We start from the raw sequence: 27,760 nt of genomic DNA on the forward strand, positions 1-27,760 counted from the left end.
GATCCAGCTTCATACAGGCCCATATCAATCCTAAACCATCATTATAAAGTGTTTATGTCTATAATGGCTAAAAGAATGGAAAGGGTGATGCCAGAATTGACAGAGATGGATCAATGTGGTTTTGTGGAGGAGAGGCAAACATTTGAATACATTAACAGAACACTGATGATTCAGAGGGAAGCTGAATGTTAGAAAATACTGTTGTTGTTGCATCTTGATGCAGAGAAAGCATTTGACAGAGTAATCTGGGAGTTTATGAGCATGGCAATGGAAGTATTTCCATTCCCTGATAAAATTATAAGGATGTTTGGGAAGATATATGATGCAAAGATTTGAGGAGGCAACAATTAAAGTGGATGAGTTCCTCTCTGATAATTTCTGTTTGAACAGAGGAACCAGGTAGGGGTGTCCTCTTTTCCCTTTGTTATTTGCACTACATTTAGAACCACTTGTAAAGAAATGATTGGAATGGTAGCGAAAAAAAGCTGGTTCTATTTGCAGATGATATTATTTTATACCTGATAAAATCAGAAAAGGACATTTCAGTGTTGTGGAACATTTCGAGACAGTTTCAAATCTTTACAGAATACAAAATGAATGAAGCTAAAACAAAGGTAGTAGCTGTAAATTATGTACCCAAACACGAATTGGTTCAGCAATATCCATATTTATGGGGACATGATAAAATGAAGTACTTAAGAGTATAGATTAAAAAGGATTCTGGTGTGGCAGCTAAGGATATGTGGGAAGATACTAAAAAGATAATACAAAAACTGAGAAATTGAAAGCTCTGTTATATGGATAGCAAGATATAGGGAGTTAAAATGTTTTAGTTCCTTTAGTTTTATACACAGGTCAGGCACATTTTTATCAACTAGAGAAGTTGTGGATAGCAATTAATAAAGAGCTGAAGGGTTTTATCTGGGAGGGGAAGATGGCAACAGTCAAGTGGAATAAGCTCATCCTTCCAATTGAACAAGGCGGTTTGGGATTACCCGATCTGAAGGGGTATTTCAGAACCACACCGTTAAGGCTACTACACTTAGCACAAGCAGAAACATATAATTCAAATTAGAAAGGGATGATGATAAAACAGGAGGAAGCTCATGAAACAAGGAGAAACTGGCATTTTCAATGAAAATCCTTAAGGAGAATAACAATAATCATACAGAATATTACATTCATAAAGTAGCAGAAAATATTCTGAGAACTAAGCTAACATGGGAATGTAGAAAGGAGATTCTGCCGATAGAGATAACTGCAGTTAGGGATACAGACAATTGGCAGAGGGGGCTTGAATTTATTGGAGAAAACTGGCAAATGGACTAATGTATTAGAGAGCAAATAATTAGAGAAGGAAAGGTAATATAATGGGAAGAGGTCAAGAATTAATTTGGACTGCAGACTAGAAACTGCCTTCCCTATCAAGGATTGATATCAAAGTATAAGCAGATTGAAAAAAATAGGAGATCCTAAGCGTAAGACCAGCACTCGTAGAGTTTTTAATAGAATCTAGAACAGAAGCTACATTTAAAAAGGGAATACTTAGTACAGCATACAAAATATTTCATGATAACTTTAAGAATCAATCAGAGGAGATTAGAAAGGATTGAGAAGAGAGATTAGGTAAGCAATTCAGAAAGAAACACTGGGGAATTTATGTATGTCTCCCAAATATGCAATAAACTCTAAAAGATATAGGATCTTTGTTTGGAAGTGTTAACATAGGTATTTTTATACCTCAAGCATACTCCAAAGAATTTTTCCTCAGGTAGACAGCAAATGTTGGAGGTGTGATGGGGAAAAAAGAGATAATTGGGAACATATTTTCTGGGGGTATAATGAGTTGGCAGACTTTAAAGATTCATGCAGAGTGCTCTGTCAGAGATACTGGGTGAGTAAATTGGTGCAACTAAGGAAATTTATTTTTGAGCTATGATACAGAATCGGAATTACCTAGACATAGAAAGGCCTTGCTGAGTCTAATTATGGAGACTGCCAAAAAAAAGCAATTACTAGAAAATGGAAAGCAAAGTCTAAATCATCTTTACTAGAAGCAGTGAATATAGTAACATAGATAAAACAACTGGAATTGGGATCTTCAGAAAAGGGAAGGGGTAGGAGCAAATTACATAGAAAAAATAGTAATTGTGAGAACAATACATGCAGAGGAGGAACGAGGTTTAAAAGAAGGCAAGATTTGAATGATCTATGTAATGTTTGACTGACAATGACTGGACAGATTATAAGTGATGTATAATGTTTGCAAATAATATTACATAAATATGGTTTGTGGTGTATAATAATTGCAACTAAAACTATATCAGTGTGATTTGTTTTCACTTATATAAATGTATGATTGTCTATGTCATACATGACAATTTAATATGTTTCTTGTTTAAAAAGTATAAATAATTTAATGATTTTTTCCCTGAAGCACAGTAGTCGGCAGCATTCACTGCACAGCCATTGCCAAAAACAAAGTATGATGTGTGAGCTACAAGCTGAGAGAAGCTCACCCCCTCTACTTCCTCATTTCAAACTTACAAATACTTTCTGTTGAAGTGGCAACTAATAATTGTTAAGATTTTACAGTCACAAGACATTGCCACAAAAAAGTTACTCTATTATGGATTTCTTTCAGTACAAAGTGTACCTTGTGGAACAGAGCTAACATTATTCCAGCTACTGTGTATCAGACCTTGTAAGAACTTTATGCACTTATTTTCCTTTATTTTGAGAATGGGCCATCCTGTTTTCTTCCAGATGGGAAAACACAGAAAGTCTTTGATGAAACTTCAAATAATTTATATATATATATATATATATATATATATATATATATATATATATATATATATATATATACACATACATATATGTGTGTGTGTGTATGTGTGTGTTTATATGGGTCTACTTCTAATAATGTGTGTGTATATTTTTTTTATATGGGTCTACTTCTAATAATCGAAATACCACTTACTTGAAGATGACTTTACCGAAACTACAACACACTGAACTGTTAATTTACCAAATGATCACACTAACAATTTTTTTAACAGGGTAAGTAGACACTTGGCCAATATGGGGAAATTTGCCCATTTCTCCACTGCAGTATACTGTGGTGTGTTTCTTCATTCAATTTATATATATATATATATATATATATATATATATATATATATATATATGTTCTTACTTCTCAAGTTCAAGAAAATTCTGGAACTATTGAATATCTTTTATGTCAAAATTGTCTAAATGGAGTTTTATGGGAATTTTCAGTGTTCTGTCTGGTAAGAATCAATGACAGACAAATAATGCTGCTCAAAATAGATAAATCTAAGCTCCAGATACAAAAGCAGCAAACTGAAATCAAAACTTGGGTTCAGGAACCATAGCGAGAGACAGAGAGAGATTATCAAATAAAGCAAAATTTAATAGTTCATTACCTACCATCCCTCACATACTATTAAAAGATCCTGGGAAATACTAACCCTAATGCCACACTGAACAAAAATACCTTGGACTTGGACTTGATCTACCACCATCATTATTATTTAGCATGCACACTGATATTATTACTCATAATGTTCTGGCTCAGTTAAAGCATTTGCTATAGGATTAGCCATCTACTCTATCCATCAGCCCATGCATCTGTTTGCTAGGAAGGCATTAGTGACCAAACATGGATATGGCCTGCCTTTTCTGGCACTTCATTCTGCTCACAATACCTAGCTAAGAATAAACTCAGTAAATTTACTCTCTTAGCAGATCCTCTACTAAACTGCTTGCATCCACATTTGCTGACTTGAGCCATGTAATGACTGGCTGGTTTTATTATGAGGACTGTCACTTCTCATTATACAGCTCTCTGCCTTGTCCATCACACTCTGCAGGACTGGCAGGTACTGACCTTACAGCCTGCATAAAGACATGGTTTCTCTGTATGCAGGTACTCTCTTAGAAGGATGACCCTCCTGGCATGGGAACACTGAGGAACCTGCTAGAGAGGGAGTGGACATTAGGGAAGGCTGAATTCAGCAGTGGGTGGGATGGGAAAAAAATATCTGATTCCCCTTTTACTGAATGGATAAGCACATTAAATACACAGCAGCACAGAGGCATGGAGCTTAAGGAGCCGGTCCATCAGCCAAAAGGAAATGTCTGGGGTCCCATGAAGGTCAAACAGGAGTACAGCATACTGGAACAGGCCCTCAGGGATTGTGGAGGCAATTTTCTGTTTGGCCTCTCCAACGAGAGAGATCTGCCAGTAGCCTTTTGCAAGGTCCATGGTGGTTAGGAAAATAGCCTTTCCTAGCCATTCTATCAGTTTGTCTACTCTGGGCATAAAATAGCTATCAAACTTAGAGAGGGTGCTAAGTTTTCTGAAGTCATTATAGAACATAATTGTGCCATCTAGTTTAGGAACCAAAACTAAAGATCTCTTACATTCACTGGTGTAAACTTCAACAATGCTGAGACAGACCATCTTCATTATTTCCTCTGGGACAACCTTCCTCCAGGATTCAGGGATCCTACAAGGTTTCAGACTAACCTTTTCTCCACATTAGTTTCTATGTGATGTTTGATTATGGTACTGTTACTAGACAGTTCTGAGAAAATGACCTTATTGCTCATCAGGAACTCTTGTACCTCCGGTTACTGGGGTTTCGACAATGTATTAACCACCAGGATCTCTAGTGTACTAATCTACCTATTATTTTCTCTGACCTCAGCATCTAAACCCACCATAGTTTTCTGTACTTTTCTCCAGTGCTTCAACATATGCGCATGGCATATTTGTCTGGGGCATCTCTTTCCTACCTGTCTGACTTTGTACTTCATGTTGCTTAATTTCTCTATAACCTCAAAAGATTGCTGCCACTTGGCTAAAATCTTGTTTTCAGCAGAGGGGACTTAGACCAGTACATAATCCTCTACCTTGAACTATTTGCCTCTAGAATTTCTGCTATAAATTTCTTGTTGGGTAGCCAGTGACCTTTCCATGCACAATAAAACTATAGAAATTACTATTTTTCATCTATTATGGAGGCTAGTGCACTGTTCAAGTATACTCTTAAATGAGGTAATTTCCTCTTCCATTATCTCACTGGTAATATGCAACAACCCACTGGGATGTCAGCCAAAAGGGCTAGACTTCATTGATTCATACTGCATCTCTTAATGACAAACAGGAGGCACAGTATGAGTTGGCCTTCCTCAAAAGGGACTTTAAAGTCTTACTGAAATACTGTATTAGGCTATCAGTCTGGGGGAGGGGGTGGTGGTGGGCATAATATACTAACGTACTAATGCGTTTTACTTTAAAACACTGGCATAAATTGTGAATAACTTTAGATAGAAACAGAGTTGCTTCATTGTTAAGTATATCCTTTCTTGCACCATCATGGAGAACAGTAAAACTAGATCCCTTGCTATAGCCCTGGCATTCACCTGAAAGAGTGTGATTGCTTTAGGATATTTTGTAGTACAATCTAGGTTCAGCAGTATGCATACTGGTTTCCCTTACTGGACTTGCACACAAGCTAATCAAAATACATATGAACTATAGACATTGGAATAAGAGGAATTCAAAAGCATATTCTGACATTCAAAGCACCTTACGCAAAAATAGTAAATGTATTTTATACTGTCCGATTAATAAAATATGGATACAGTCCTGCCCTTGGTTTTGTGTATACATCAGTGCCCCCCAACTTCATGACTAAAGTCCCACAGGATTCAGGTATCAACAATTGATGCATTTCTTTTTCCTTTCTCTTAATTATTCTATATAGTAAGTCATTCTTTAATTCATTTAAGGGTAGGAGGTAGGGATATTTGTGATAAGTTCCCCTCCCATCACCCTGCTTATGTTTTATTTGCCTCTTCTCAAAGTGTCTTCCTCCTACTGGGTCTTTTAACGTTCAGCCAACTCACCCGAGGGCCATACAAGAAAGGGATCTCTTCTCTAATAGCTTATTGTGAGGTAGAGGGTCCTCCCTCTCCCCTACTAGCGTAGGAGCAGGGGCTTCACTATCCTACTCTTCCTACAGGAAAGGTAGCCCCTCTTGGTATTCAGCATAAAAATCATGCACATACTTCTTTTTAGAATTCCCAGCAGATCCTCTGTCTGCATCCTAGCATTCAGTACTCCCTCTTCTACTTAGGCTTAGGCCATCTTGTTATGTAGTATGTTTTGCCACCTTCCTGCTTTTCTCTTTCTCCTGAAGTTTCTTTTTTATTTGAGCTCCTGAACGGGCTTCTCTAAAAGCTCAAAGGCCATGTAGTGACAACATTCTTATAAAGTTTTTTGTGACATTTCAGCCTGCTGGTCTATTCACACTCTAGTTCTGCTCCCTATTGATGGTAGATCACTAGTTTGAGGAAGATTTTGTAGGGTTTTCCTGCCCTTGAATGCTCACACATATCCTGGTTCCCCTAGGGTTCTCTATCAAGTACTATGGACACTTGCTGAACTCAAATGCATTAATGTTTACAACTGTGGGCAATTCTTTCTCCTTGAATTTAAGTGATGACAGAGGTGTGGTAGTGAGCTGTTTACCTTGAGAGTCCACTCCTTTATGTCGAGGACCTAAGTTATCAAAACTACTACCCCCTTCCCACTGTTTCCACATCTCTTTAAAATGAGAAATATTTTTAAAAATTATAAGTTAGGTACAGTACCACTGCTACAGGATCTAGTACCTTCTCAAACTCAGCTTGAATTTCCACCTGGGCAATGGGATACCACTTTTTCTTCCCATTTATGTACACTACTTTCACAGCATTCTTGGTCTGAGTTTTCTGCTAAGAAACATATTGACATTTTACAACAGTAATAATTCTGCAAGGGTCCAAGAGCCCTTGCAGTTTCCTCCTGTCCTGTAATTTGGCAGTTACACTGTAACAATGCAGTTGCAGCTAGGCCAGCAGAGATATTTATTTTATTTTATTTATTTATTTAACATTTGTTGACCGGGCTAGTCTAACTGGATATATGTCCATTTTCAGTAGAGGCCCGGGGAGAAAAGCTCCAAAAGGACAGACAATTTAAAACAAAACAAAGGTATTAGGCAATATATAATAGTTTACAAATGTTAACAATACAGCGAAAATAAAAGGAAAACCTCATTCCTTTAATTCTATACAAAATATATATATATTTTTTAAATTATTTATTTATTTATTTATTTTTTTAAGAGAGTACAAGGAAATAGGGAGGAGAGTAGTAGTGGAACAAAAAGACAAAAGGAAAGAGGAGAGAGAAATACAGAGAGGTTTGGTAAAAGTAAGGTAAGAAGGAGAAGTAAAATCTAATATGAGTAGCAAGGAGAAGGTAGTTCAAAGTAACATGCTAAGTGGCCTAAGGAATGAGAAGAGAGTAGGGAGGGTAAGCATAGGAAGAGAGAATGTAGTGTTATAAAGGAGGAGATATTTTAGTCAGGGTTGCTGCATGGACAGAGCCAGTGGTTAGTAAGATGAAGTTTGAGTTTCTTTTTGAAGAGTGAGGAAGAGGAGATCATAGTGAGGTCCTTAGGAAGAAGGTTCCAGCTTTTCCCCACTGTATAGGAGAAAAGTGAGTCACCTGCTTTATTATTAGATTTATGTGTGGATACTAAAAGTTTGTGTGAAGAGCGAAGGTTAGAAAGATTTTTATAGGGACTAATACGTTTAGTAAGGATAGGTGTTTTTTCAGGGAAGTAAAGGATTTTTTGGGTGACTATAAGTTGCTGTGATAAAAGTTGATTTTCAAGTTCCAGCCAGCCAAGTTGTTTTAAATTTAGGCAATGGTGAGATCTAAAAGGGGAGCTGGTAGCAAATCTGGCTATACTATTGTAGGAGGTAGCCAATTTGTTCAGGTTAGTTTTAGATAGATTTGTATATAAAGGTGATGCATACAGGAGAGTAGAGATAAGATGGGAGTGGGCAATGGTAATTCTGGCTGTAGGAGTAAGGAAAGGCTTGATTTTATACAGGGAGCCAAGCTTTTTATTAATAGATTTAATAGTGGTATTAATATGAGAGTCATAGTTTAGGCTATGATCAATGGTAACCCCTAAAAGTTTGGTTGATGTGTCAGGAGATATAACTGTGCCGTTTTTAGATACGATGGAGAAGTGGAGTGGTGAAAATTTTTGTGTGGGAGTGAACAACAGCAGTTTAGTCTTTTTAGGGTTAAGGAGGAGACATCGCTGTAAAAATCACTCTTCTACAAGCTGAAAGACATTTTGGGTGAGGGATTGAAGTTCAGTTGGGTTAGAGGCTGAGGAGACTAAGGTGGAGTCATCTGCATACTGAATGGTTACGGCTTGGGAGATGCTAGAAGCAAGATCATTGATAAATATGGAAAATAAAAGGTATTAATAAAAAGGTAAAATAAAATAATAAAAAGGTATACCTTTATAAAAGGTAAAATAAAAGATATTATCATATTCCACAGGTTTTATATCACTCACAAGTTTCTCAGCATGTTTAGTATTCACATCAGGAATAAAATAGTTTTGCATAACAAAACATGCCCAAACCTCTCAAATTCTTAGAGAAAGAAATCTAGACAAAGCCACAAATAATGGAGGGACCAAGGCTCCAAAACAGGCACATGTTTTAAATACTGCTCCTACAAACTTAGAAAGTTGATAGAATAACAGGTTTTGCATAAACATGAATTTTCCAAAGGATGTTTGAAAATCAAATGTATGCATTATTTCTTGACTTCAGTCCTAGTAACTTGCCAGTGATTAGTCAGAAAACTACAATTTTACAAGAAAAAGACCAAAAATACGAGTCAAAAATTTGGACATTTGAGAGCTATGAACATGCCCTTTTTCTCATCTTAAAAAAAAAACAAAAAAAAACAGTATATGTGTGTAGTTGCCCCTTATGTTTTAACAAGTGACTTCTGTTTCACTCTAAAACTTCCCTTTATCTAACTTTCAGTACACAAGATTCATTTTACCAGACTAACAAAACTTTCAGAATCTTATAAGTCTGACCTGACAACCCTCTTTTTACTATAGTTAGTAATGTCTGTTTCAACTTACTGATTATCAAGTATCTCAGTAATTGTTTACTTACTATTCTGACCCTCTCAGTCTAGCTATAACGAATATATGCACTTCAGCTCATGTAACTGAGACCCTACCATTCTGTTTTTAGGAAAAGGTCTGCTCACGGACCTTACAAGCCTGGGTGTCTGTAATGTCTCTAGCTTGTGCAAGCAAACATTTCTTGACTTTTCTGTAGTCTTTACACTCTACTTCTTGCATATCCGTAAAAGCACTGAGGGAGTCCCCTGTTAATTGTGCCAAGTGTATTTTTGCCCATTCGGTTCAGTCCCATCCTTCCTGACTAGAGATTTGTTTGACTACTGCAAGATACAAAGTCTAGACGTCTTCCTCTAGGGTTTGCAGCTTCATGATGGTTGCTGTGAACTTAGTCACAGCTATTTTTACTTTAGCAGCAACCACAAATGTCTGCAGGAGTTGTTCTGCAATAGCCATCTTGTCAGAAATGCATATTCAGGTATATCTCTCTCTCAAACCCCAGGAAGTAGGCATACTACCTCAGGAGGTAAATGACTAATAGCAGGTGAACCTCATAAACAGCACAGGGATTAAGAAGTTGGTATTCTCACTTACAACAGCATGCGTTCATGGAGAGAAAACAGAAACAAGTATACTCAGTTTATACTGATTACGGTGTGCTCCAACACAATGTTTAATACTGAAAAGAAACTCACTTCATCACCGTGGACCACAGCCTAACAATAGCAAAGTCTTTCAACTGAGGAATGACGTATACTTGGCAATGATAGGGTGAGTTGGGACTTGAAGGAAAATGCTTAAGCTGAAATTTTCTGCCCACTGTATTCGCTAATGTGGAAGATTAAGCAGCTTGCACACAACTCTCTCCTCTATAAAAGTAGTTTTACTGTATGGAACTTAAAATAAACGTCTAACTTTGTCAACATAAATAGTGTTTGTGGTCCAGCAGGGAAAAAAATTTGAAAAGTACCTTTAATAACTCAAGTGCTGAATTAAAAAATAATATCCCATAAAAGATTCTGGTTCTAGCCCATCTCGATTCAATAAAATACCAGTTCTTCACTGACATAAACTCTTAGAAGAAAATACCTTTTTTCTACAACCAATGCTCTGAGTGTATGGTTCTCTCTTCCTACTCCAAACTTCTTTGAATCTTCTTGGTTTCATACTTTCTGCAGGGTTATTCAAACTCCTCTTTATACACATACCTTGCTTAACTGTCATCCGTTTTGTAGTGCTCCCGTTAAAGGGCAGCTACCCCATAGGTATCAGTGAGTGACAAAGCATTAATACAATGCTTTAGAGCAGACTACCACATACTAAGACAGCCAGTCACCTACCCTACTGGTGAAAATAACCACAATGTTTTACTATAGACATATTTTATATAATGTGTGTGTGTGTGTGTGCGTGTGTGTGTGTATATATATATATATATATATATATATATATATATAATATGTGTGTGTGTGTGTATTTACACATTTATATGCATACACACAGACACAAACATACATACATAAATACATGTGTCTATGCATAAATATATATATATATATATATATATATATATATATATATATATATATATATAGAGAGAGAGAGAGAGAGACAGAGAGAGGAAGAGAGAGATCTAGGACTGCTGCACTAAATTATGTTTCCATGAAACATAAACGACCGAACACACTTTAGCGAACATGCTTTTCACCGAAAAAGCACATTCACTAAAGTGTGCAAAAAAAAATCTAAAAATAAAAAAAATTGAAAAAAAAACTTTACTGCAACCCCCACACCCCCTACTTTTTATACACTCGCTCTGAGATTGCACTACAGTGGGAAAAAGGGAATATTTCCTTATCCCCACTGTGCTATGATCTCAGCAACATCCTTTTCCCCACGTTATTCTCTTTTAGCACACTTTCGCAAAAGTGCTTTTTCAATAAAAAAAACAACACAGTCAAAACAGCCAGTATACTCTCTAAAAAAGCAATAAATTGATGAATCAATAAAATCACTGAACATTAATAAAATGTTAAAAGTAGGATCCAGATTTCAGAAGGTTACCGAAATCCGGATCCGAAAGTGCTTATCCTGATTTCAACATTTTATTAAAGTTCAGTGATTTTATCAATTCATCTATTTATTGCTTTTTTAGAGCGAATCTTGGCTGTATTGGTTTCGTATCTGGTTTGGCTATTCCTACAGCACAGTACTTTAGTGGGAATCTTCTTATTTTGTGCTTTTGTTTTTATATATATATCTATATATATATATATATATATATATATATATATATATATATATATATATATATATATATATATATATATATATATATATATATATATATATATGTATATATATATATATATATATATATATATACACACACACACACACACACACACACACATACACACACACAATATATAATATTATAAATATATATAAATATATATATATATATATATATATATATATATATATATATAGATCTAGATGGATATAGGACTATCATTGAACGCCCATAACACAGAAACCAAAACAGCCGAACACACTTTAACGAAAGTGCTTTTTACAGAAAAAGCATATTCGCTAAAGTGTACAAAAAAAAAATAAATAAATAGAATAACAAATTAAAAAAAAAAAATATATATATATATATATATATATATATATATATATATATATATGTATGGGTCTACTTCATTTGCCCGACACCCATTTGCCCGACCTCATTTGACCAAAATTTCATTTGACCGACACTTCATTTGACCGACAAGTATTATTGACAAGAAAAGGGGATATGCCCCCTTCCCCACTGTAGTGCGACCCTGGAGTTAGAATATATAATTAGGGGGGTGTGGGTGTGGGGGGCACAAGGAAACTCAGTGTTAGTGACAACACATGGTCTCACACAGTAAAACAAAATGAAAAACAGTCAAAACTGCATTTTTTTGCTGAGTAACAAGCCTTCTCTCCACCTGCACCCCCTGCTATATATAAGATATATATATATATATATATATATATATATATATCAATCATCTCATCATCTTCTTTCGGCTGTTCCCATTAGGGGTCACCATAGCAGACACCTGTTTCCATTTCTTCCTGTCCTCTGCATCTTGCTCTGTCACACCAACCACCTGCATGTCCTCTCTCACCACATCCATAAACCTTATCTTAGGCCTTCCACTTTTCCTGTTACCTGGTAGCTTCATCCTTAGCATATTTTTCCCAATATACTCAGCATCCCTCCTCAGCACATGTCCAAACCAACGTAATCTTGCCTCTCTGGCTTTGTCTCCAAACCTTCCAACCTGGGCTGACCCTCTAATATACTTATTCCTAATCCTGTCCACCCTTGTCACACCCAGTGCAAATCTTAACATCTTTAATTCTGCCACATCCAGCTCAAACTCCTGCCTTTTTGTCAATGCCACTGTCTCCAACCCATATAACATAGCTGGTCTTACTACCCTCTTGTAGACCTTCCCTTTCACTCTTACAGGTACTCGTCTGTCACAAATCACTCATGACACTCTTCTCCACCCACTCCATCCTGCCTGTACTCTCTTCCTCACCTCTCTTCCACACTCACCGTTACTCTGAACTATTGACCCCAAGTATTTAAACTCATCCACCTTCGCCACCTCTACTCCTTGCATCCTCACCATTCCTCTATCCTCCCTCTCATTTACACACATATATTCTGTCTTAGTCCTGCTGACCTTCATTCCTCTTCTCTCTAGCGCATATCTCCATTTCTCCAGGGTCTCCTCTACCTGTTCCCTACTCTCACTACAGATCACAATGTCATCTGCAAACATCATACTCCACGGGGACTCCTGTCTGATCTCGTCTGTCAACCTGTCCATCACCATTGCAAATAAGAAAGGGCTCAGAGCTGGTCCTTGATGTAACCCCACCTCCACCTTAAACGCATCCGTCACTCCCACCACAGACCTCACCACTGTCACACTACCCTCGTACATATCCTGTACCACTCTTACATACTTTTCTGACACTCCTGACTTCCTCATACAATACCACAACTCCTCTCTAGGCACCCTGTCATATGCTTTCTCTAAGTCTACAAAAACACAATGCAACTCCTTCCGACATTCTCTGTACTTCTCCATCAACACTCTCAGAGCAAAGATCGCATCTGTAGTGCTCTTTCCTGGCATGAAACCATAATGCTGATCACTAATCATCACCTCCCTTCTTAACCTAGCTTCCATTACTCTTTCCCATAACTTCATGCTGTGACTGATCAATTTTATCCCTCTGTAGTTACTACAGCTCTGCACATCACCCTTATTCTTAAAAATTGGTACCAAAACACTTTTTCTCCATTCCTCAGGCATCCTCTCACTTTCCAAGATTTCATTAAACAATCTGGTTAAAAACTCCACTGCCATTTCACCTAAACACCTCCATGCTTCCACAGGTATGTCATCTGGGCCAGCAGCCTTTCCATTCTTCATTCTCATTATATGTGTGTGTGTGTATATATGTGTATATATGTATATGTATATGTATATGTATATGTATATATATATATATATATATATATATATATATATATATATATATATATATATATATATATATATATACACACACACACACACACACACACATATATATATATATATATATATATATATATATATATATATATATATATACCAACTCTGAGATTGCAGAATAATGAGGAACAACATATTCCCAATCCCACTATTAAAATTATCTCACACCGGTCCCATTGTCAGGCTTTTCAGACGGCCAAATGGGCTCAAATGAGAAGACAGTGGTAATGCAGACATTGACTATTTTTCTACCTGTCTACCTAAATATCTATATCAATATCTGTATATCTAAGATAGCTAGCTAGCTAAATATAGATAATCCTCTGGATGTTAGCAGAGAGGATTAAGGCTTCATGCTGTTAATGACCTGCTTTCTGTAGTCTAGCATGCTGTTCCTTTGAATTCTATTTGCCCACTGTGTGACTCTGAGCAAGTCACTTAAACAGACAGTGCCCCCAAATCAGCCATGGAGAGTAACACTTGGGGCCAGTGAGTTTACCCAATTAACAAATTAATAAAATAATAAAATAAAATAAACAGAAGTTAATTGCTGATCTCTTAGTGCTTTTGTGTTAAAAGGAACTTTGTAAAAGAAAGAAAAATAATAAAACCCACGAGTGGCACAAATGCTGTGACTTCTGCAGCATGCTTGGACAGAATAAGTAATGTTTACAACTGTTTTGCACTACACTGTATGTCACATGCAACCATGGTGCATGAAGGGCACATTCAGGCAGTGACTTAATATTTTATCATTTACCGTGTTCTGTTGGTTTATATTAACTTGGCTGTATGGCGTACAGAATCACACAAGCAGTTTCACACTTTTTGTAAACTGACTAAATAAACATCTGTCAGGCTCTGAATTCGTTGGGGAGTGCATCCCCTGAGCAGAAAGTGCTAGATCCATTTGTTACAAATAGCAAATGTCTTTCATCTAACTGACTATTGTAACAAAGCTTACTTCACTTTAGCTGCCAGTTGCTGAATTTGTGTATGCTTTGGTTATTTTATATTTGCCGCTGATACATTTTCTCAAGAACTTGCTCACCAGATATTTACATTCATTGAAAGTGTCATGTACTGTACCTGCTGCAAATAGAATTTCATCTTCTGAAACCACCAAGAATGTAGTGACAGCATATAGATTCTCAGTGAAACAGTTTCCATTTGTTGAAACCTAGATGAGAATAAAACCCTCATATTATTCAATATTTTTAAAATTATAGAGCTTCATCTAATCTTTGCAGTACCCTGCAAACATAAAAGAGAATTAGTATGCAGAAACAATGGGGATTTATGACGTTCAGGGACATGTTCTAGACTGGCCTCTGGCATTCTGAATACTGGGCAGGTGTTTTGTGAACAAATACTTTGTACACAAGATAGAGTGTACTACATAATAATTTAAAATGATGGCACTATTTTGAATAAACACAACTAAAATCCCACAAACTGATTTAACAGTGCCTTAAAATCAAAATCTCTGTATAAATATATTTATTCTGAAAGTGTGGCCAGGGAGGAAGGGTATTTCAAAGAATCAGGGACATCTGATATGTTCTTGGAAGGGGTTCATTCTGAAAATATGAGGAAATGGTCACATAACAACAAATTAGTCTTTTTCAGTTGCTGTAAGTTAATAAGCATCCTTTGAAAATGCAAGGCCACTGTCCCAAGAAACAATGAAAGAACTAAGAGCCAGTATGGTAAGCTCAGTCTATGAAGCTGCTTTATACAGGACTAGCTGCGCATAACTACTTTTTTCAAGTACCATGTTGTATTGTATTGCCTGATATTAATTAATTAATTAATTAATTAATTAATTAATTAATTAATTAATTCTCTGATTACCTGCTTAATCTAAGTCAGTCTCATGGGTAAACCAAAGTGTGTCCTGGCACTTACTGGGTGCAAAGTAGAGAAAATAATTCTGGAGTGAATGACAGCCTGTTACAAGATGCAAACACACAGACACAGATATGGAATGTCCACCAACAGGCGATTTGGAGGATTGCCAAATTACCTATGGTTTGTGTTTAAAATGAGGGAAAAAATTTGAAGTACCTGGTGAAAATCCATATGGTCAGAGGAAAGACACACAAACTCCAGACAAGCAGCATCCAAGGTGAGAAGTGAAGCCCAGAACCAAGTACTATGAGAAGGCAGTGCCACTGTGCCGTCTATATTATATTATATCAATCATACATAATATAATATAATATAATATAATATAATATAATATAATATAATATAATATAATATAATATAATATAATATATTATATTCATACGTTCATAGGGTGATACTAGGCTATTGGCCCGGAGGCCCTTATAAGTCTAGCCAAGAATTTTGCCCATGTTCCCACAAAGTCAGCACCTGTTTCTCCTGTCCAGCAGGGACACAGGTGGGATCCCAAGGTTGTATTTTCTGTTTCCCATCTAGCCATCCAGGTTCCTCTTAGAGATGGCTAGTGAGGTACTCTGCTTGACGTGGAGAGGGAGTCTATTCCACAGATGGGGAGTCTTATATTATATTATATTATATTATATTATATTATATTATATCAAAATATAATGAAGATGATTTAGTATTCAAAAACATGAATATTGATTGGACCTGGCAAATCAGTGTCATATGCATACCCATTAGTAAGTTGGTATTACCCACAGAAAGTACTTTAGTTGCTGCTGAAATGAGAAAGCACTATAGCTACCAAAAACATAACAACTACTATTTATTCCAAACTGTTAATCAGAGAAACTAAAAGCAAATATAACAGTTACTAAAGTAAGCCCACAACTTACTAATAACTAAAAACAAACATATCAGATTTTACAAGTACTTTGATTCTAATGTTTTGGTTCTGGGTGTAAGCAGAATCATTAACTTAAAGCCTCACAAATATGACTGAATGAATATGTACTTCATTTCTAAGGCATCCTCCCTCCGACAGAAACTCACATTACTTATAGCACTTAAATGTTTTGAGCAGGAGAATAGTAAACAGTAAGAGAAAAGAAAGCTGACCATCAAATGACATACATGAGGAGGAAATATTACATTCTATGTTAAATGAAGGAACTGTGACATTTCTGTTTTGTTTCTGCACCATCCAGTTCAACAACCTTATGCATTAAAACCAAAAGCTGTCTGGACAATTGAATCAGTTCTGCTCAATGAAAATAATTTTCTGTCACGTAAGACATTTAATTTTTTTTAATGCCATTGCATAATTGATTTACTCTGTGTTGACTGCATCAGTTCTACTAGGCTAGCAGCCTGTTTTCAGGAAAGACGATGTGAAATCTGGCTTTTACTTTTTCAATAAGTACTGTGGGATCTTTTACATCTAAATGAGCTACTAGCAGTCCCAGCAGATGGGACCCCGTTTTTTTTTTCAATAATAATTCTTTATTATTTTTCAACTTGTTCATACAAACATTTGACCGAGAAATACACAGGTAATTTCCAAACAAAGCTTCTAACAACATTCTTATAACATATGTACACTATTTACATGAATGCTTCCATATTTTAACATAGAAGTACATATGAAGATTCTTATCACTAGGGATAATATCTTGTAATAATATGATTCCTGATAGGGTTAGACTTTATACTATATATATCCAGGGAGTTTCCTGGGCTCGGTACATTAAGCCAGTATAATATTGAACATTTGTTCCCAAATCTTCAGATTATTTATATGTTTGGTATGATCATTAATTGGTAGTTTGTGGGCTAATATATGTTTTATCGCTAAAATCTTGAAGTTGTCCCATGAAGTTTGAGATGGGTTCAGCCAATTAGTAGCTATGTAGAGTTTCATTAGCAAAAAGATATACATAAGTATGGTCATTTGGGATCTAGATAGATTATTTGGAGGGATATGCAATATCATAAATTCCCAAGAAAGCGTTGAATTTTGATATCCCATCTTTTGCAGTTGTAATTTTAAGGAATTCCAAAGTCTGTATATACATTTACAGCTCCAAAACATGTGTAGGAGGTCAGCAGTTTCATCTTTACAATATGGGCACTTAGGAGAATTTTTAGAGTTAAATTTATGCAAGCTAAGACGCGTATAGTAAACATTATTGAGTATCATGAGTTGGGTAAATATTAACTTTTGGAGGAAGATTGATTTTACTGTTAAATTAATTGCTTTTACTATTTTACTTTCTTCAATCAATGGTATTTTTTCTTTCCAATAGTTTGACAAGAGGACGTGATCTTGATATTTAAAGTCTTTTATCAGTTTATATGTTAATTTGTCATCCAAGGGATGGCACACCTAGGATGTAGCACCATCCAAATGCTGCTGTGCAGTGTCAGTAACGGACAAACAAATGACATTACCTGTAGAAGAAAAAGAACCCAGAACTTTTTGATGTTCCAGCATCAAGAGCAAGGGTTCTATTTCTTGAGCCACTGATACTAATAACAGCCATAAATCATGTTTAGCTGTGAGTAATGGCAAACCTATCCTCTAGAGGCTTTGTCTGTTTTTCAGGGGTTCATTGTCATGGCCAGGCCAGACCAGACCAGCCATGGTTAAATTCTGTACTTAATATATCTAAGCATAAAACACCATTAATGTTTATATTGTATTGCATTATGGTATATTTATATTATATTATATATTATATTATAAAATCAGTACTCATTGCTATTAAAAACAAGCACTCTGTTTGGACAGCCCAACCTGTACCATTCAGTGGGCAGGCTTTCTACTGGCACATGCTGAAGGACAGAGCAATATATAAGAAAAATCAAGTACATTCTGCAAAACTAAACAAACAGAAACCTACCTGATTTTCATTATATGTTTGCGCTGCCCTAGTAAATGTCTATTTGTTTAATAGTTAAAAAAGAAAACAGCAACGGAGAGTCTGTTTTCTCCATCACTTCTCCTTCACTGATGTACTGTGCAAACATGGGAATGTATGTCACATATGCATGCGCAGTTAGTAGTGTAGCGAGGGCAGGACAAGAGGGGCAATTGTCCTTGGCACAAAGTGTTGGGGGGTACGATCAGCCGATCCAGATCTCTAATGAGGTATTGCATTTGCTGTCAAATCTGGGTGCTTTAGAGCTCTGTGTGTTATTTAAACTTTTGCAACTGTATGCATCATTGTAGAAAGTAATCTGCTACAGTTTAAAAGATAAAACAATAATCTCTTTTTTTAAAACTAAAACCTGAGTGATGCAGCGCTCCATGCAGGCAGGATATAAACTGTAGCAACTGTCTGTCTGTTACAGTTTATAATGTATTTATTTATTTATTTTACTTTACATTTGTTTACCGGGATAGTCCGACTGGACCAGGTCCATTTACAGCAGAGGCCCGGGGAGAAAAGCTCCACATTTACATAACAATCAGACAAAAAAATCAGACAGAGATGTAAAATGGGCAAAGAGAATATCAACAATATATGAAGTAATAAAAAAAAATATGGTTATCAAGGGAAATTTCATGCTAGAGATAAAGAAATCAGAGTTGTGGTACTGTAGCATATATACAGCAAGTATACTAGGAAGGAAGGTATATGAAGAAGCAAAATAAATGTTATGTAATACATGGACATAGCCAGGTGTTCATAAGATGTGATTTAAGTGAGTTTTTGAACAGTGTGGTAGTGGATGCAGAAGTCAGAGAAGAGGGAAGGCTATTCCCGGTTCTAGATATGGTGTGGGGGAATAGGGCTTTCCCAGCATTACTGTTAGCCCTTGAGATACAGAGTAATGATTTGTCAACAGAATGGAGAGGGTGATTAGCTTTGTAGTGAGTGAAAAGCTGACTTAGCGCTGGGGTTTTAGAAGATTTTTTTTTTTTAACTAAAACTAGCTCCATGCAGGCAGGCAGGCTATAAACTATAGCAACTATTTGTATTTTGCCAATCTAGTCATGCTGGAATGGGAAAGAGAATATGTGTTCAAGAGCCAATTTTATTCTAATATAGCATATTATACACAATATTTGGGTTATTTATTCATCTTATGGAAGGGTTCAAAAGATGAGATTAATTATTTTATGGAATTTATTAATGGCACAATGAATTTTTTAGAGTTCACTCATAACATCAGTGAGAGTGGCATAGCATATTTGGACACATATATCAGCCATTCTGATAAGGGATTTATTTCACAAATTCATAGGAAGGAAACCTTTTCAAATGACTATATTGAATTTAATAGCTTTCACCCTCCCCATATATTCAGAAATGTTTACAAAGGACAATGTATTAGGGCAGCTCGTATGTCATCTACTAGAGAAATCATGAATAGGGAAGTTGACCGAATAAGTAATATGTTTAGTAATCGAGGATACCCCTCAGCCCTATTATCACAAGTTTCCAACTATGTGAAGAATGAATGGGGTAAAAAATTTCCACCTTTATTGGGCAAGTCTTTAGATTTTATGAAGACTCATAATAGAAAGAAGGGATATGACGATGTAGATATGTGTTGTAATCGAGTTTGCGTCGATGTATACTCCTTACACGAAGTATATTAGAGATATTTTAAGACAGCACTGGAACTTAATAACAGTAAATGATGATACAGCTTCCGTTTTGGGCAATTATCCGAGCTTTGTATATAAAACAGTACCCAACATTAAAAAATTATTGGAGAAAGCTTCTAAACAAAAAACTGTACATAACACAAAGCTCTCGATGGGAACTAGAAAATCCAGTACCTGCAAACAATGTTATGCCATAAATGAGGTAGGCAATATTAAGTTAGGAGATATCAACAAGACTAACATTAAATGCAAAGCAGGAAATTGTAGCACCAAACAAGTCATATATATTGCTACATGTTATGCCTGCAGCGCATTCTATATAGGCAAAACAGAGAGAGCCCTTAGGAAACGGGTATATGAACATATTTATAAAATAAAGATTAAAGACAATAACAATGCACTTTATAAACACATATCCATGTATGGTGAATCACATGGTTTTAAATTTGCCATTATAGATCACATAGAAGTATTTACTTATGGGGGAAATTGGAAAGCACTTTTAGCCATGAAAGAAAGTAAGTAGCAAATTTTGACAGATGCCATTAGGTCACCTGGCATAAATGAAAATATAAGTATCATACCATTTGTAATCATGGCATAGATATATCATGGATGCTGCCATTGTATTTTGATTCTTGTTGACTTGTTACAATTTATGAGCACTAGTCATGCAAGTTTTACCATTTCATTATTACATATATTTGGAGTATGTTTTAAGATGAAGTTAGTATGTGCAAAGTGTATTTTATTTTATTTAGCATAATTATAATTACTTTTATTTATTTATTCACATTGTCATCATATTTATATTGTCATTTTTTATATCAGCACATTGGATCTGTTGAAATGATTAGCTGTTTTTAGCATAGTAGTATGTATATATGGAGTTATTATGACTATGTCTCTTTAAGAGCTCCATTTCCTCTTGAATTTTTGGCACCAAAAAGGTTATTTAAATGCGAACTGGAAGTACTCCATTTTGGTTCTGAGGAAGTCCGATTTTTAACAGATGAAAGCGCTAAACCTTATTTTCAATAAAAGATTTGTTTTTTCATCATTACAAGTGGATTTAGCCTGAATTTTGGTGGAACACTAGCGTTGGCTATACGTGTGTTATACTCTGTTCGAGCTGTGCAGAAGTTACTATATTTTACCAGCTAACCTTTTTCCTTCTACAGTCGGTTTCTTGTGTTGGTTGGTACAGTTTATAATGTATTTATTTATTTATTTTACTTTACATTTGTTTACCGGGATAGTCCGACTGGACCAGGTCCATTTACAGCAGAGGCCCGGGGAGAAAAGCTCCACATTTACATAACAATCAGACAAAAAAATCAGACAGAGAAGTAAAACAGACAAAGAGAATATCAACAATATATGAAGTAATAAACATAAATATGGTTATCAAGGGAAATTTCATGCTAGAGATAAAGAAATTAGAGTTGTGGTACTGTAGCATATATACAGCAAGTATACTAGGAAGGAAGGTATATGAAGAAGCAAAATAAATGTTATGTAATACATGGACATAGCCAGGTGTTCATAAGATGTGATTTAAGTGAGTTTTTGAACAGTGTGGTAGTGGATGCAGAAGTCAGAGAAGAGGGGAGGCTATTCCCGGTTCTAGATATGGTGTGGGAGAATAGGGCTTTCCCAGCATTACTGTTAGCCCTTGAGATACAGAGTAATGATTTGTCAACAGAATGGAGAGGGCGATTAGCTTTGTAGTGAGTGAGAAGCTGACTTAGCGCTGGGGTTTTAGAAGATTTTTTTTTTTTTTTAACTAAAACTAGCTCCATGCAGGCAGGCAGGCTATAAACTATAGCAACTATTTGCTATATTTGAAGCAAGCAGTTTGCTACATGTTTATAAAAAGATATATATTTTTAAAGGAAAACCTGGGCTCCATTGTGCTCCATGCAGGCAGGGTATAAACTAAAGCAACTTTTTGTTGGGTAGTGCTCACTATAACTGTAATGGAAGACACCTGGGTGCAATCCCTGTACTTAGCAATACTCGGCCTGAAGTATTAGCAGCTGTGTTTTGGGGCAGTGCCTGCTCAATGAGTTCCTCATGTTTTCATAACCCACTGATGCCCCATGGAAACCTCATTTTACCCCATTGTACCAGTAATCTCAATATTTCATTCATAACTAGCAGGTTAAGACCACTGGTGGGGAATGGGACACAGACTAACCAGTATATACAGGACTTTCCCAGTGAACTCAACTCCTGTTTCACTGCTCCAGATCATTTTAGTGTCAAAACTGCAGCCACTGCCCCAGTCTGCTTGTATGTCTCACACTCAGCCCTTACCATCACTAAAGAATAAGAACTAAGAATACTTAAGACTTCCTTCACCAGTACAAAATGTGTGCCCTCCTGTAGAAAACAGTACTTCTTCAGTCCACTGGATTTAAATACATTTAGACAAATACACTTACGCACACCACTGAGATGTAGTGGGTCTATTTCCAAGTATTGAACAGCTGAATTGTTTAAACCCATGTGGTGGAGACCATATAATCGACAATTCAGACCGTTAAACCATTCTGACTGAGATCGCAGTACAATGGAGATCAGGGAATTTTCCCTTTTCCCCACTGTAGTGTGATCTCAAAGTTGGTATATATAATTAGCAGGGAGTGTGTAGGGAGCTGGCCTCCCTGCAAAAGCATTGTTTCTGTTGTTTGCAGGTGTTGTTTTTCTTTGTGGTTTTTGTTGACAAACCGAATTGTCGATCATATGGTCATGACCATATTGGATTTGACATTTCGGCCATTTGATACTTTAAAATGCAGTCACATTCAAAGCAATGTTCACACTTTCTCATTTTGTAGGCTGCTGCCATATCTGAATCTTTCCATGGGCTGTCTATAATGGAACACAGTACTTCTTTATTCCCTGTCTGAACCTTTTCACCATGTTTTCTTTGACACAATCATTTATTCCCCATCTAAGCTTCATTTCTGTCTTTGGATACAAATTCTTCCACTTTATTATCTCTTGAAGCACAGTCATATGACTAGTTTCCTCCATCAATACTTTTATTTTAATAGATTTGTCAAAAGTTACATTTGGGTTTAAAACAACCCCAGAGCTATTCTTATTTGAATTAATCACATAATTTCCAAAATCTTTGAAGGTTTTCTATTTTCTTTCAGGTTTCTCACTACAAAAATATCTACAGAAAGTCCCACATTTAATCAATGAATTTTTTGTAATATAGTTTTATCTAATATATTTTAGTAGGCATTACTATATAGTTTGCTTACAGCTTGTTACCTTATACAGTCTATTGTATAATATATCTGAATCATAACACTGCTTTTCACCTCTTTTAGACTCCAAATAACAGCAGAAACATGAAGAAGTCAGACATTTGGTGTCCTCAACCTGAAATTAAAAAGGCTTACTTTACTGTGTTAACTAGTGCCCCTGCATATCACCTTCAAGGTTAAAATCAGTACAAAGAAAAGGACATAAATACATTCAGATCAGTCATTTGAATATAATCTGACTCTAAAAATGTCAGTTTACATGCTCCTAGGTTAGGCCTCTGTAAACAAGCAGTTGTGTGTAGTCACTCTTGTCGAATTATGAAAAGCACAGAAATGGTCATACATTTGAAAATATATTTTGTGCACATAAATGGTAGCAAAAGTGATTTCTTGAAATGTTTGCAAGGTAGCACAAGGCATTCAACACAATATTACATTATTTTCATTATTTTTAAAAGAAAATAAAAAAAGTTTAGCGTACTGAGTTAGGCAAAACAGGAGTTCTTAATGATGAAGAAAACCTACTCACTAAGGCCAAGGTTCCATTACTGAATCCAGCAACCATCGCACCAATTTTTTTCAGCAGTGCTGAACAGACAGGAATTGCATCTGTCAGCCCAGTAATCTGGTGTTGGCCTTGAAGCTCTCCTGTGGTACTGTCCCACAGACTCAACAAGCCTCCTTCTGATAATGCCATAAGCAGAAGTCCGGGACCCCATACAACAGAATACATCCTAACATTTGGATTCTGACTTGGAATTCTGAAAAGAGCCACAGCTGTGTCCAGATGCCAGCCATTAATCTAAACAAAATAACAAAACATTAAAAAATGGTAAGCAAAAAAGACAGCAAGTCTAACAACATCTAGCAAGTTGCCAAAAATGTACATTTCCAAAATATAAGGAAGCTAATACTCTTTCTTGTCTCCCTCCAGTTTTTAAAACAGGTGTTAATTTTATCAAGTTTCTGTAATGTTCTTACAAACCAGATTTAAAAAGAAAGCAGACACATACAATTTCACTGATGAAAAAATATATAGTAATACAAGTGTACCTTATGTAGATTTCCACATTCCCAAAAAATACATTACCCTATATAGTTTGTTCCCCATTTCTTAGATGTTTTCCCATTTTTTTCAGTTTGCTGATTCAAATTGGCAGATGTTTCCCTTTCTGCATGTACCTGCACAAAAGTAACAGTTGTTGCTTGCCTTGCCTCCCAGAATTATACATTATTGGCATTCATCTTCAGGTTTTGTCTACGTGTATATAAATGGAAAAAAGCAGAGACTGTAAGGAAAGCAACACTGTGTGAGAGCAGCTGCGAATGTTGACAGCATAGTAGCATGCAAAGGAAGTAACAATCAGAAAACAAAAACATTTTTATCTTTCTTCATAGATTATTTATTTATTATTTATTTTACATTTGTTAACCGGGGGTGTCTGACTGAGCCGAAAAGGCCTTTTTTCAGCAGAGGCCTGGGGAGAAAAGCTCCACAAAGAAAAATTACAGACACATTTAGTTATTTAGACATGATCAGTATACACACAAATTACAAGAGACATGTTTTTACAGTGGTATGTGGCACATAAACAGTTACAGTCGAGAGAGCAAACAAAAAAATATTAATTTTAAAAATAAAGGTAATTAATAGATTTGTGGTGTACAGCTGAAATTTGGAACATGGGTAGAATACATACATAGTACACAGGTACAGTATATATACATTGTAGATTAGCCAGTGTTTGTGAGTAAGATTGAAAACTATTATCAAGTGCTCTAGATTTAGTTTGTATATGTTATCCGCTTTCACTAGCCTGGGGAGCAATCATGGCACTGCCAACGTTGCTTGAGATGTTGCCTGATGAGGTCTTTAAAAGAGGCTTTGGGTGATGTGTTTTGAATGCTAGTAGGGACAAAGTTGCATTTGTTAGCTACTGAACTACTATATAGTGCATCTCCAAAGCTATTGTAGCTGTTGGTGACTTCTAGTAGTAGTTTGCTTGATGATCTAAGAGGCCTTTTGGCTGAGTGATGTTGTACTAGGTTTTTGAGGGCAGGACACTTATTGGGGAGGTAATAGATAGAATGACAGAGGCAGAGCTGATTGTAGGTTAGGAGGTTGGGCAGTTCAAGCCAGTGGAGCTGTCTCAAAGCAGTACAGTGATGAGTTCTATATGAGCAATTTGCAGCAAAGCAGGCAATTCTGTTATAGCAGGCTTCCATTTTGCTTAGTTCAGTTTTGTTCAGATTAGTCAGAATGGGAGATGCATAGAGTAGGGTGGATAGAAGTTGGGGGCGAGCAATGGCTGATCTTGTGTTGTTGGTAAGAAATGGCTTGATACGGTAGAGTGACCCCAGTTTGGCATGTACTTTTTTAATAGTTAAGTTGAGATGACTATCAAATTTTAGGTGGGAATCTATGGTTATCTCCAATAGTTTAGACTGTGCCACTGGAGCAACTGGAGTAGCATTTGTGGAGTAGATAGTGAATTGACTGTTAATGTTTTTGTTAGAACTGGTTATAATCATAAGTTGAGTTTTCTTTGGATTGAGGATAAGTTGGGCTTTGGTAAGGTAGTTTTCAACGTCAGAGAATACTAGTTGAGTTGTTTGCAGGAGGGTGGGAATGTTTTGTGCAGCACAGATTAAGGTAGTGCCATCTGCATACTGAATTATAGATGCATGCTGTGTGGAGGTATGGAGGTCATTTGTGAAGACTGTGAATAGTAGTGGTCCTAAGACAGAACCCTGTGGGACTTCTATACTTATGGGCAACTGAGGAGAGAGAGAAGTTTCCCATTTCACAGCTTGGTACCTGTCAGTTAAGTAGCTTTGGAACCAGGTAAGAGTGGAATTTGATAGATGATATTGGTTTAGTTTGTTTAGCAGTATTTGATGTGAGACTGTATCAAATGCTTTGGACATATCCAAAAAAAGAGTTGACACTTGTAGGCCTTCATTTCTGAGATGGTTTACTGTGTCTGTGAAGCAGAGGAGGGCTGAAGTGGTGCTATGGGCAGGTCTGAAACCATGCTGAGTAGGTGGCAGATGGTTAGTAATGCCTTCTCTAGAGAATGGTTTGCAATTCTGGAGACATCATATAGAGCTGCATAAACAGGGTACAGACAGTACACTGAAGGGAAACAACAATTGTGCGGTCTTTAACATGGACAACTACTGGGCTCAACAGGTAGCACAAGTGCCTTTGGTGCTAGAAAACCAAAAGGTTATAGGTTCTTTTCCCACTCCAGGTGACTGGATTGTTGACAATGCAATACAGCATTATGAGGGTGTTGCATTCCTGACTGTGTCGCCTTTCAGATAAGATGTTAAACCAAGATTCCATCTGCTTCAGTTGACAGCAGCTCAGATGGATGTAAAAGATCACACAGCACCTATTGAAAAGAGTATAGGATGTTCACAGATACCCTAGCCAAATTTACCCAGGTAGTATAAATACCACATCTAGTCCCTGAAAAGAAGAGGCCACTAGCCTAGTGGGACTAACTCTAGTCAACAAAGGATAAATAAAAAGAATAAATAAATAATAAATAAATACATAAAGCTGAAGGAAGGCAAGGATTGGGGGTGAGGAACATACCAGAAGGTATTTATCTCAAGGAAATTTGTAGATTCTAAGTGAATATCACATTTTAAAGAACTGAAATGAACAGAACGAATATGAAAAAAGAAAATGGATCGGTCAAGGGACACATGAGAAAACGTTATTTCACAGAAGGGGGTATTAGATGAATGGAACGGCATACTTTAAGATGTTGTAGTGTGATAAGAAATACTGGAAAGATCCTAATTAATGGAGAACATGCAGCTTATCTAAAAGGCAGGTGAAATGGCAGACAATGTGTAATCTGCCATCACAGTCTATCCCTATATGGTAAACCAGGTAACATTTTCTTAATAACTCCAGCAACATTCACACAAACTATCATAACCTCTGCACAGTAAAATTTTGTTTCTAAAGGCCAGGTATGATTCAGTTTTCATGATGCTTGGCTTGAGAATGTCAGAATGAACAGCCAGACCACTGAAATAAACGGGAACATTAATCTTTAATGGACAGCCATACTATTAGATTTGAATGTTTCAAGGCTAGTGTCACTGAACGTTGATGGAATTAAATATTTTGTATGAAGAACATATGGAAAATTATTTAAATGTTATGGCTATTTTGTATGTTTAAAAAGTTTCTGTTTAGGTGAATAGAACTGGATAATAATTTTCATTTGTAGATGTACAATTAATAAAGCTATATAATCGTGGACTATTTTTAGTTTATTT

General features: G+C 36.2%; 1 protein-coding gene across 1 annotated transcript in view; it reads right to left on the reverse strand.

Moving 5' to 3' along the window:
* NWD1 (NACHT and WD repeat domain containing 1) overlaps positions 1–27,760 on the reverse strand; it is a 1,242,814-nt gene that overhangs the window by 110,403 nt on the left and 1,104,651 nt on the right. Inside the window, exons 12-13 of the mRNA XM_044090721.1 lie at positions 23,988–24,260; positions 14,735–14,825 (exon numbers count right to left, since the gene is read on the reverse strand). Of these exons, the coding sequence (XP_043946656.1) occupies positions 14,735–14,825; positions 23,988–24,260 (364 nt within the window). The remainder of the gene's footprint in view (positions 1–14,734; positions 14,826–23,987; positions 24,261–27,760) is intronic.

The sequence above is a fragment of the Protopterus annectens genome, chromosome 13.part0 (assembly GCF_019279795.1).
Source record: "Protopterus annectens isolate FY-2018-M chromosome 13.part0, PAN1.0, whole genome shotgun sequence".
Taxonomy (NCBI): Eukaryota; Metazoa; Chordata; order Ceratodontiformes; family Protopteridae; genus Protopterus; species Protopterus annectens.